The sequence below is a fragment of the Gadus macrocephalus genome, chromosome 11 (assembly GCF_031168955.1).
Source record: "Gadus macrocephalus chromosome 11, ASM3116895v1".
In the NCBI taxonomy this organism is placed as follows: Eukaryota; Metazoa; Chordata; class Actinopteri; order Gadiformes; family Gadidae; genus Gadus; species Gadus macrocephalus.
Window position 1 is genome coordinate 6,817,060 of NC_082392.1, and position 12,500 is coordinate 6,829,559.

General features: G+C 48.6%; 1 protein-coding gene across 5 annotated transcripts in view; it reads right to left on the reverse strand.

Moving 5' to 3' along the window:
• Window positions 1–12,500, reverse strand: part of LOC132466987 (collagen alpha-6(VI) chain-like) — a 39,642-nt gene that overhangs the window by 13,628 nt on the left and 13,514 nt on the right. For all 5 annotated transcript variants that reach the window (XM_060063979.1, XM_060063978.1, XM_060063976.1 and 2 more), the window contains 14 exons: window positions 10,905–11,510; window positions 9,991–10,560; window positions 9,181–9,801; window positions 8,449–9,009; window positions 7,728–8,279; window positions 6,848–7,423; window positions 5,632–6,213; window positions 4,900–5,249; window positions 4,708–4,786; window positions 4,046–4,191; window positions 3,640–3,732; window positions 1,545–1,598; window positions 954–1,025; window positions 685–711 (listed from right to left, as the gene is read on the reverse strand). In XM_060063979.1, the coding sequence (XP_059919962.1) occupies window positions 685–711; window positions 954–1,025; window positions 1,545–1,598; window positions 3,640–3,732; window positions 4,046–4,191; window positions 4,708–4,786; window positions 4,900–5,249; window positions 5,632–6,213; window positions 6,848–7,423; window positions 7,728–8,279; window positions 8,449–9,009; window positions 9,181–9,801; window positions 9,991–10,560; window positions 10,905–11,510 (4,889 nt within the window). The remainder of the gene's footprint in view (window positions 1–684; window positions 712–953; window positions 1,026–1,544; window positions 1,599–3,639; window positions 3,733–4,045; window positions 4,192–4,707; window positions 4,787–4,899; window positions 5,250–5,631; window positions 6,214–6,847; window positions 7,424–7,727; window positions 8,280–8,448; window positions 9,010–9,180; window positions 9,802–9,990; window positions 10,561–10,904; window positions 11,511–12,500) is intronic.

The following is a 12,500-nucleotide window of genomic DNA, read 5'->3' on the forward strand; positions in this document are numbered from 1 at the left end:
CTTTTCCCTTTCGTCCTAGTCTCACCTCTGATCTTACCTCCTAATTTCTCCCCGTCTTCTTACCTCGTCATTTTTAATGATCCATCTCCCTCCTCCTTCTCTCCCCTCCTCTTCCTCTCACCTCCTTTCTATTCTCAGTTCCTCCTCCTCTCACATCCTCTTCATCTCACATCCTTTCCCTCTCACATCCGCTTCCTCCCACCTCCTTTCTACTCTCTACTCTTCCTCTCACATCCTCCTCACACCTCCTCCTCTCACCTACTCTTCCTCTCACCTCCTTTCTCCTCTCAGCTCCTCCTCTCACCTCCTCTCACATCCTCTTCCTCTCAGCTCCTTTCTCCTCTCAGCTCCTCCTCCTCTCACCTCCTCCTCCTCTCACATCCTCTTCCTCTCAGCTCCTTCCTCCTCTCAGCTCCTCCTCCTCTCACCTCCTCATCACACTTCCTCCTCTCACCTCCTTTCACCTCCCTTCTCTCACCTCCTCCTCCTCCTCTCACCTCCCTTCTGTCACCCCCTCTTCCTCCTCTCACTTTCTCCTCCTCTCACCTCCCTCCACCTCACAGCTCCTTACCTCCTCCTCTCAGAGTTCTGTCCCAACATTCCTCTGTGATAGCCAATCCCTGACTTCACTTCCTGGACTAATGAACGGAAGACGAAGAATTTCCTGAAGGTTCAGACACTCACCTTGTCGCCACGGTGACCCCGATTGCCCTGTCAATCAAAAAACACAGAACTAGATGAAACACACACTTTGCCAACCATCTCTGTCTTTCAGACGTCCACAAAACGATCACAACTCAAGTCTATTACTTCTATCATGAGTAGAAGTACTTTTATGAGTCTGTCTATGAATAGTAATGGTGGGGTTAGATGTAGTATAGCTGTAATGGTGAAAGTAGCAGGATAAGTGGTGCTGTGGTCCGTCTGTCTGTCCATCTGGGCTGTGTGTTCACCTTCTGTCCTCTGGTCCCTGGGCATCCCTGGATTCCTCGGGCCCCTGAGGGTCCGGGATGGCCTCGGTCGCCCTGCGGGAGAGAAAGAGAGAGAGAGAGAGAGAGAGAGAGAGAGAGAGAGAGAGAGAGCTGAAATACAGTCTCCAGAATGTTCTTCCATCCGCCTAGAACAACTGCAACATAAATATTAAGACTACTCTAATCTCCCAGCTGTGACGTGCAATGTTTTCCTTTTCTTTTGCTTATCAAGACTCCTTCAGTTTGGCAGAAGAAGAAAGTTAGTTTTAAGGCTGAACAAAGCATCCCGCTGAGGCTCATGGGAAATGTTGTTTTTTGAATAGTAGAGAAAATCAGTTGAGCATAGTGTTGTATTCGACACCAACGGAAACCAGAATATGAAGAAAAGGCTGATACAGGCTCTGAGAGTATGCTAGGCTGTGAGCTATGTATGTTTATGACTGTCATAAAGTACATGTAATGTGTGCATGCTCATGTTATTGTATGCTCTTCAGTTTTATTTGACTCAACAGGTGTGCAGGAATTGGAATATTTGTATTGACCAATAATTATATTAGGAAACATAATACTTACGGCAGTCCCTTCCTCTCCTGGGAATCCTGGATGACCTTTAGGTCCGGGACCCCCCTGAAAACAGACAACACAAACACACAGGCTGTTTATTGGCATGTCCTTCAGTCATTGATGTTACTTCATGTACCACTGTTCCCATGAAAGGGTCTTTTCTCTACTGGCTCTAATCTACCATCTTGTCTTGTGTTTTTGCCACGCTTCAACTGAAATGCCCGGCACCCCTCCCACTAATCCTACAACCCCATTGGCTGGCTGAACCCGGGGCACCCCAGCACCCCCTGTCCACATCTCGCCCCGGCGGCTGTAGAACCATCTGGTCCCAGGAAAGTGTTGGACAGTGATTTTGCATAAATGTGCATTCAATGTATGTGTTGTTTCTCTTTTGAAGGCTTTTATGTACATTGCATTGTGACTATGGGCTCTACTATACTGCACCCCCTCCTGACTCTACTATGGGCTCTACTCTACTGCACCCCCTCCTGACTCTACTATGGGCTCTACTCTACTGCAACCCCTCCTGACTCTACTATGGGCTCTACTCTACTGCACCCCCTCCTGACTCTACTATGGGCTCTACTCTACTGCACCCCCTCCTGACTCTACTATGGGCTCTACTCTACTGCACCCCCTCCTGACTCTACTATGGGCTCTACTCTACTGCACCCCCTCCTGACTCTACTATGGACTCTACTCTACTGCTACCCCTCCCCCCTCCCCGACTCTACTATGGACTCTCTGGAGGACCTCTACACTCAGCGCAGCAGGAAGAAGACTAACCGGATTATTAAAGACCCTCATCACCCCAGTAACAAACTGTTTCAGCTGCTCCCGTCTGGTAGACGCTACCGCAGCATCCGGTCTCGCACCACCAGACTCAGGGACAGTTTCATCCCACGGGCCATAAGACTACTGAACTCCTAAGCTACCTAGCTCACCACTATGACACTTTATAACTTGCCATTTTAGAACTTGCCACTCTATACCAGTCGACATCTGGATAAACACGTCTGTTTACATTTGACATTTATTTATTTAGTTTAGCATTTAGGTCCCTGCTCTCCTACTTGTGTTCCTCTTATACACTTATTTTTTATTATTATTACTATTATTATTATTATTACATTTATTTTTTATTATTTAAGTCTCAGCTTTCCTACTTGTGTTTCTCATATACCTATAACTTCTCTTATATTGCATTGTTGGAGGAGCCCAAGACTAAAGAATTTCATTGCCATTGCCATAGCTCTCATTGCCATTGCCATAGCTCTCATTGCCATTGCCATAGCTCTCATCCCTCCCCCACTCTCTGAGGCTCCGGTCTCTCCTCCTCCTTTAAGACCATGGCAGGTGTTGCTGCTCAGACGTGTTCCTCCACTGTACAGTCCTCCCAGCAGCCTAGGGATAACCTTAGATAACCTCTCAAACGCTCCGGAAGTAAAACAGAAGCGTGCAGCTGAATGGCTAGAGGGCGAGATGGGTGTGATGGAGGAGGACTGATTCCTGCTGGCCCTGAGGAGAGCCGGGATCGACGTTGGCCGGAGCTAGCATCACCACTCCTAGAGCCTTGTGCACACAGCAGTGTCACTTCCTAGCCTTAGCTCCGACGGAAAGATATGAAAGCTGTGATAACAAAGAGGGATAGCTGTCAGTGGTTTCATGTTGGAAGATGACGATAATAATCGTATAGTCTCAGTGACTTTGCATCTCGTCCATGACACCATCACTTTTGACCTCATAACTTCATTACATCTTCCCCTAAACACATCATCACCTCTGACCTCATCTCCATTAACATCAACAACTTTGACATCATAACCTCTGGACTCATCATCAATCTTAGCTCATCCATGACATCAGTAGCTTATGACCTCATGACCTCGAGAGGCCATTCCCCTATGACATCAGTAGCTGATTACTGAGGTGGTGGTGGTCCTTAATGCTCTGATACAGAGATCTGTGTACGTCTTATACTCATAATAATGACACTGTCTGTGTTGTATATTTAAAGGGTAATGCTGTCAGAATGTGTGAAGCATTAAAACGTCAATAGTTTAGTCTGTCCAGTGCTTCCAGATCTCTGGCGGTGACCTTTCACCTTTGCAGCTGAGGATCCTCGCGAGCCTCGGCTTCCTTCATGTCCCGAACATTTACACATGACACCACAGCACTCTCGCTCGGCCACGGCGTCCTGGACACGAGAGAGAGAGAGAGAGATAGAGAGAGAGAGGGAGAGAGAGAGGAATGAGAATCTGAAATGTACAGTTGTGGAACAAGAATACTTTTAGTTTAGTATAGTTTCGTTTAAGATGGACTTTGTATCTGTTAAGTATAGTTGAGTTTAGTTTCAGATGGACTCATGAGCTGTTTAGTTTAGTTTAAGGTGGACTTAGGAATTGGTTAGTTCAGTTTAAGGTTGACTTATGATCTGAATAGTTTAGTTCACTTTAGATTGAGGTGGACTTACGATCTGTTTAGTATAGTTTAGTTTAAGGTGGACTCACGATCTGTTTGAGCAAGGTACTGCCCACGCTCTGCATGCCCACGCTGAGGGGGACCTTGTAGCCGAACCCTCGACCGAACTCCACCATCTGGATCTGGCTGGAGTCACGCACACCGTCCAGCGCCACCGCCAGCAGGGCATTCACCCCTGAGAGACAGACAGGGAGAGAGAGGCAGACAGACAGGGAGAGACAGACAGGAACGACAGGGAGAGAGAGGCAGACAGACAGGGAGAGAGAAGCAGACAGACAGGGAGAGACAGACAGGAACGACAGGGAGAGAGAGAGGCAGACAGGCAGGTAGGAACAGACCGGAACAACAGGGAGACAAATACAGACACAGTGAGAGAGATAGATATAGATAGAAAGATACAGAGAGAGAGAGAGAGAGAGAGAGAGAGAGAGAGAGAGAGAGAGAGAGAGAGAGAGAGAGAGAGAGAGAGAGAGAGAGAGCGCAAGATACAGATATATGTAAAGAGGGAGAGGGAGGAACACAGAGAGAAAGACAAATATGTAAACCGGAAAGAGAAGGGAGAATAAAGTCAGGTATAATTGATTCAAATTCTATGTTTTAAAGATGAACTCGCAAGAGATATTTTTGTAGAGTTTGGCGGTTTCAGTAGTCTGCAGCAGTACACAGAGTCCCATGTGCATCCTGGCCTCACCAGACAGACGCAGCAGCTCAGACTGATGCTCTAGCTTCATGACATCTTCATCCAAACCATCTGTGAAGACCACGAGCACCTGGCACACACACGCACAAACATCCAAAACAAGTTTAGAAGGAAACATTCAACAGACAAACAACTATTGGCCAACCATGACAAGTGTTCCCGCTCGCTTCTGCTGTGCAGTACCTTGGCGCCGGCATTGGACTGGGTCTTGAACTTCTCCTGGAAGGAGGTGAGCAGGGCTGTGTTGAAGAAGGTGGTCTCTGACATCTGCAGGTTCATGACCTTTTTCACCACCGCCTCGCTGAACGGCTCAAAGTTGTAGTCGTCCAGGGTACGCCCGTCTTCGCCGACCAACCTGAAGGCGATGTTGGGTTCGATAGGCGTGTTCTGGACGCAGCAGAGGCTGTTCAGCGTGGACACATAGTGGAGGATCTCCGGCAGGGCTGCCCGGAGCTTGGGGAACCCGCTGACCAGCAGCTGGGACCCGGAGCGCTGGGACATGTCAAAACCAATGGCCACATCGATACTGCAGGCTGAGATAGAGAGAGGGAGGGAGAGAGAGGGAGAGGGAGGACGAGGAGGAGGAAGAGGGAGAGAGAGGGAGAGGGAGAGGGAGAGAGAGGAGGAGGAAGAGGGAGAGAGAGAGAGAGAGAGAGCGAGAGAGAGAGAGAGAGAGAGAGAGAGAGAGAGAGAGAGAGAGAGAGAGAGAGAAAAAGAGAGAGAGGAGGAGGAAGAGGGAAAGAGAGAGAGGAAGGGAGAGAGAGAGAGATGGGTATAGGTGAATCCAAATCTCTCAATGGAACAGTTCCCGGAAACAGACGATTTAAGTTCTTTTCATTTCTATCGCGAACCAACAGATACCAAACAGCGAGAAAGACAGAAGAACAGACTTGAAAGGCATGAATGTATTCTCACCATCTGATGTATGATTTTGGAAACCGGGCTCGCATATGGTTTCCACCACCTTCTGCTTGATCTTGGCCAGTGAGCCGAAGTCCTGGACGGTGAAAATGCGGTCTGAGTTGGCTGTGATCTTCTTCAGCTCCAGCTTGTTGACGGCGCCGATGCCGATGACAAAGATCTCGATGCCCATCTCCCGGAGCACCTCGGCTGCCTGCACCACGTTGTCGTAGGATTCGCCGTCCGTCAACAACACCAGGTTCTGGGAGACGCTGCTCTTGATGCGGCTCCCGGCGGACGTCTTGAAGTAACTCTTGATGAAGTCCAGAGCGCGTCCGATCATGGTTCCTTCCTTCTGCTGCACCATGTCCAGGATGTTCTTGGTCACCTCCTCCTCCGTGTTGAACTGGTTCAGGTAGAACTCCTTCTTCGGTTGGCTGCTGAACTGCGCCACGCCCACACGCACCAGGTCCTGGCTGATCTTGAAGCTGCCGACGAGGTTGGTCATGAAGGTCTTCATGGTGCTGTAGTCAGCGTCGGTGATGCTCTCCGATGTGTCGACCAGCAAAACTAGGTCCGCTTTCTCTTTCTTACACACTGGGAACACATGGAGGAACTTAAGGGTCTAGGTCAATGCTCTACGGTACTGAACACTTTAGGCACTAATTCGAAAGTACCCTACTCTGTATACTCTCTATATTCTACTATAGTGTATGCTTTACTCTTTCGTGCATTATACTACACCCTATACTCTACTTTCATCACTATACTATACAATTCTCCACAATATACTAACAATAAAAACGACACTAATTAATAATATACTATAGTGTACTCTACATTGCAGTATTATATTCTGTACTCTACAGTACAACCCCTTGACTATATTACCCTCAATCATTTAGTATCAGACAGACAGACAGACAGACAGACAGACAGACAGACAGACAGACGGACGGACGGACGGACGGACGGACGGACGGACAGACGGACGGACGGACGGACGGACGGACGGACGGACGGACGGACGGACGGACGGACGGACGGACGGACGGACGGACGGACGGACGGACGGACGGACGGACGGACGGACGGACGGACGGACGGACGGACGGACGGACGGACGGACGGACGGACGGACGGACAGACAGACAGACAGACAGACAGACAGACAGACAGACAGACAGACAGACAGACAGACAGACAGACAGACAGAATGACAGACAGTTACCAGGAATGGTGTCGCTGCAGAGGATATGGGAGATGTTTTTGTAAAGGGTGTCCAGGGCCTCGAAGTTGTCCACAAAGAAGACCCTGGAGGGTTCCCCAGCCACGATCTCCAGCTCAGCCTTGTTGGCACCCTCCACTCCGATGCTGTAAATGCTGATGCCCTTCTCACGCAGCGCCACGGATGGAGCCTTCAGGTTGTTTGGGTCGGTGGCGTCACCATCTGTGATCACCATCAGGATCTGGGGCACCTTGGAGGCCCGGCGGCCGCCATACTTCTCTTCAAAGTACTGCAGTGTGTAGGCCAAGGCCTTGCCTGTGTAGGTGTCTCCGTTCGGGGACTCGAGCGCCTGGATGGCCTTCAACACCTGTCTCTTGGAGGAATACTCTTTGAGGGTGAAATTGGATTCGGCTTCGCTGGAGTAAAGGATGACGCCAAAACGCGTCATATTCACGCCGACGGAGGTCTCGTTTACGATGGACTCCATGAACTTCTGCATGTTCTTGAACTTTTGGTCGGTGATGCTGGTGGAGCCATCAACCAAGAAGATAATGTCTGCCACCTCCGTCTTCTTGCACTCTGAAGGAACAGACAGAAGAATTCCTCATTGTTCATTGAATTATCATATCGGATTTGGTCGAAGGACTTTGGGGGATATTGTACGTTCATGAAGATATTGACTTTCTGCTTTACCGCTTTAGTACAAATGAAAAACATTTGAAACTCACCAAAATTGTATTCAGTGATAAATCATCAAACTGTTTACTTGAATTTGTATAATTGTAAATGGTTTCTCTGAGGGATACCTGCATATCTACTGGAGTATAATATGCAAGTGTAATTCCTACCACTATATACAGCATCAACCCTAGCGTTGTCTCACCTCTCTCACAGAGACGCAGAGCCAGCTCGCTCTCCAAGTCCTTCAGGGCATCAAAGTCCCTCTTAGTGAACACAAATTCGTCGGTGCCACTGATCTCCAGAAGCTGTGTGGTGTTGGCGTTGACCACACCGATGGAGAAGATGGTCACACCCTTTTGCCTCAACACCTCAGCCGGCCCCTTCACCTGATCCTGGGACTCGCCATCAGTGATCACAATCAGGTTCTGTCTTATCCCCGGACGACCCCCGCTGGCAAGGTCAAAGTACAGGGAGACTTCGGTCAGGGCCTGGCCCGTGTGCGTGCCTCCGCCCAGCTGCTGCATGTCGTCAATATTTTTCAACATGTCTCCTTTGTCGTAGAAGTTATTGAGCTGGAACTCCAGCTTCTGGATGGTGCTGAACTGCATGACTCCCACATGCACCATTTCCTGTCCAACCTGAGACTTGCCAATCATGGCTTTCATGAAGTCCTTCATCTTCTGGTATTCGTCTGATCGGATGCTTCCAGAGCTGTCGATCAAGAAGAGGAGATCCCCTGGAATGTCCCTGCAGGCTGTGGACAAGAAACACATTTAAAACCTTGCTTTTTTCAAGAACACCAATGACGGAGAACCTAAATTATAACTGGATCAATCCACAACATTGAACCTTTACAAATTCAACAAATGCTGGAATAATAGTCCACTGGCTGTTTCGAAGTACATGGAGAGAAATGTCCTTACCATCTGGTGAACACATGTCAGTGATAATGTCATCCTTGATTGGCTTCAGGGCATCAAAATTATTCACTAAGAAGGTCTTCTTCGGGCTTCCAGAGATCTCATTCAGCTCTTCCTCTTCTGCACTCTTCACTCCGATTGCATAGATGATGACGCCATGGGCTCTCAGATTTCCGGCAGGAACTTTGACCTCGTCAGTTGACTTCCCGTCCGTGATGACGATTAGGTACTCGGGGACTTTGTGCCCGCGAGTTTTCACTGCTCTCTCAAACAGGAGCTCCATGAAGGTCAAGCCACGTCCGGTCTCGGTACCGCCGCCGACCTGTCGGATGTCTAACACTGCCTTCTCCAGGGTTTTGCTGTCAGTGTACGTGGTCAGGTCAAACTCTAAGGTGGGCGAGTCTGCATATTTAACAAGACCAATGCGGACGTGGTCTGGGCCAATGCGGAAGGTGTGAAGGAACTCAGTTATGAATTTCTTCATGTCTGTGAAGTCGTTGGGCCAAATACTTCCTGATTGGTCGATCAAAAAGAATATGTCGGCTTCGTCTGTTTGCATACATCCTGGAGAAATAAAACAAAGAATGTTTTAGAATTGATATATTTTTGGACTAATACCATTGCAATAGTGTAGCGAGTTCTCAGCTGGTCCTGAAATCCATATCCAACATTATAGATATTCAAGAACTGAAACGTCAATGATAACTTTTAAACTGGAAAAAAGCAGGCCCAAACCTTCTTTGATAAATGTTCTTCTTGTGTTGATTGTAAACGACTGATGGAGGATGTTGCTGCACACAATCTTCTCCAGGGTCTTCAACAAGGTCTTCAGCTTGGTGAAACTATCGACAATGAACATATGCTTTTTCGCAGGGTGGGATGCCATCTGCACCAGCTGGGTCTTGTTCGCATCTTTGATTCCGATGGCGTAGACCGTGACCCCATCACGACGCAGGTCTGCCGCTTCCTTTTCCACCTCATCCTGAGATTCTCCATCAGTGATCACCACTGCAACCTGCTGGACGCCTTGGCTTCTCCGGCTTCCCCGATCATTCACAAAGACTTTCCGGCGAGCAAAATTCAGTGCTAGGCCTGTTTTGGTGCCTCCTCCATGGTAGGGCAAAATCTTGATGAACTGGAGGATCTCATTCTTGTCATTAAAGGTGTCGAGGAAGACCCGGCCCATAGGATTGTCATTGTACATGACTATGCCAACCCGTATTCTGTTTGGCTGGACGTCAAGGCGTTCCACCATTTTCTGCAGGAAAGTGCGCATCAACTGAAAGTTGGTACCACCGATACTTCCCGACTCATCCACAATGAAGACGACATCAGCTACTCTGGCCTCTAAACAATCTGTGAAAATAAATGAGGGGGTTAAGACTATGTTAAATCATTTCATAATTTTGAATTTCATAATTTCATAATTAACTGATTCACAAAAACGGATGGAATTAACTCAAACATCCAATATCACATTGACACAATTGACCTCAAGTCACTCATTGACCATTGACCATGATCATTGATAATCATCATCCTCACCTTCAATTACTTCGGCACGCTCTTCCTCAGCCTCAAACGCCGCCTTCAGCACGGGCACGATGTTGGCAGACTGGTAAACGTATGGGGCAGTGGCCACTGTCTTCATCTGGTGCGTCATGCCGGAGCCGAGGCCAATGCCCATCACCGTCACCCCCTCGGACTTCAACAGGCGGGCCGGTTGGTAGACGCTGTCGCTGGAGTTGGCCCCGGACACGACCACCAAGAACTGCCGGAAGCCCAAGTCCTCGCGGCTTCCTGCCCTGGTGCTGAAGAAGTTATTGGCGGCGTAGGTCAGTGCGCCACCCAGGTTGCGCTGCTCGTTGGCCTGGAGACGACTCGCACGAAAACGCCGGACGTTGGCAATCAACTTCTCTCTGGTTATGTGCTGGTTGGCTAGGAATTCAACCTTGGTGTCCCGGCCGTACTGGGCCAGGCCGATGCGATGGGCCATATCTCCCACGTTGAGCTGGTTGACCAGGCGCGCCAGCATTGTCTTGATCAGCTGGAAGTCGGTCGTGCTCAGGCCGCTGTCCACCAGGAAGTAGATGTCGGAAAACTTTTGCACCAAGGCTGGAGAAGAAACAAATCGAGTAAAACGGAATGACGGCATCGAAAGAAGTAGTAGTATTGAAAATAGAATCATGACACATATACGTATATATATCACTCATTTTGCTACGTTTGGTTATCGATTATGTTTCAAACGAATTTGTGTGAATGATTGCATACTTGTGCGTATGTGTTTGTGTGTGTGTGTCTGGATCTGAATGCCTGCATGTGTGTGTGTGTGTGTGTGTGTGTGTGTGTGTGTGTGTGTGTGTGTGTGTGTGTGTGTGTGTGTGTGTGTGTGTGTGTGTGTGTGTGTGTGTGTGTTTGTGTTCATGCTGGTGTATGTGGCAGAGATTCCACCATACCAGTGTGTTTGTCCTTGACAGACACACAGAGGATCTGCAGCAGCCTGTCGTTCAGCTGCTGGAGGGCCTGGTAGCTGTTGATGCTGAACAGGAAGCGCTCGTGCGGTCGGTTGGCGATGCCTTGCAGCTCTGCCGCATTGGAACCGCCGACGCCGATGGCGAACACGATCACCCCCTTCTGTCGCAGCTGCCGCGCGGGCTCCAGCACGTCGTCCGACGAGTCCCCGTCTGTGATCACCACGGCGATCTGGGGCACACGCTCCGCAGCGCGACTGCCCCCCTCTGGGGTGAAGAAGGTCTGCTGGAGGAAGGTGATGGCCTGGCCCGTGAAGGTGCCTCCCTGCCGGTGCTGGATCTTGCTCACCTGGTCCAGCAGCGAGGCCTCGTCCATGTGGTCCTTCAGCAGGAACTCCTTGTAAGGCTGGTCGCTGTACTGCGCCACGCCCACACGCACCTTGTTTGCGCCCACATCGAGGTTCTGGATGAACTTCTGGAGGAAGAGCAGCATCTCCTTGAAGCTCTCCGGGCTGATGCTGGAGGAGCCGTCCAACAGGAACACGATGTCCGCCAGTGATGTCCGAGCGCATGCTGGGGTGGAGTAAGTATCTGAGACGGGAAAGGAATCAGTTATGTAAGCGTTTGCCTTTCCATTTTTTTCCCAGCCAAACACACACCTGTGTGTACTTAAATAAATCTACACATAATGTCTTTCGGTTTATTACTGGATTACGAAGCTGCAAAGTGAAGTTGAAAATGTTTAATGATAAAATAAATCTATCCGTGAGGTGAAAACCAGATGCCTGTTAGAGGGAGTTCATTGAATCCCTTGCAGGTTGGCCCATCGCGATGTGGAGTTAATCAAAAAGCTGATAAAACATGAAGAACATGACGGTCAGGAGGTTTAACTGCGACCTTCGCGTGTACAAATGAGTTGGCTGGCAACCTTTATGTGTGGGCTTCCCTGTTGATCCTCCCAAAACCAACCTCAACAGAGAGCCAAGACAATATCTCAACCACAGACTGTATTAAAAGTAACTGAGAATTAAAGGTGTCGGAATACTTTTGCACCAAAGCTGGAGAAGAAACAAATCGAGTAAAACAGAATGACGACGTTGAAAGAAGGAGTATTATTGCAAATAGAATCATTACATATATGTATAGATATCATTTGTTTTGCTAAGTTTGGTTATCGATCATCTATCAAACTAATTTGTGTGAATGATTGCATGCTTGTGCTTGTGTGTGTGTGTGTGTGTGTGTGTGTGTGTGTGTGTGTGTGTGTGTGTGTGTGTGTGTGTGTGTGTGTGTGTGTGTGTGTGTGTGTGTGTGTGTGTGTGTGTGTCGGGATCGGAATGCCTGCATGTGTGTGGTGTGTGTGTGTGTGTGTGTGTGTTTGTGTTCATGCTGGTGCATGTGTGAATCAAAGCGACTGTATTAGAGCCAACGTAACTGAGGATTAAAGAAACAGAGAATCAAAGCGATTGTATGGGAATCAAAATACAGTATGATTATCAAAATCAATCATAATGAAAGGAACTCAGAATGAAACTCAATATATGAGAATGAAAGTTACTACATGAAAGCTATAGTAACTGA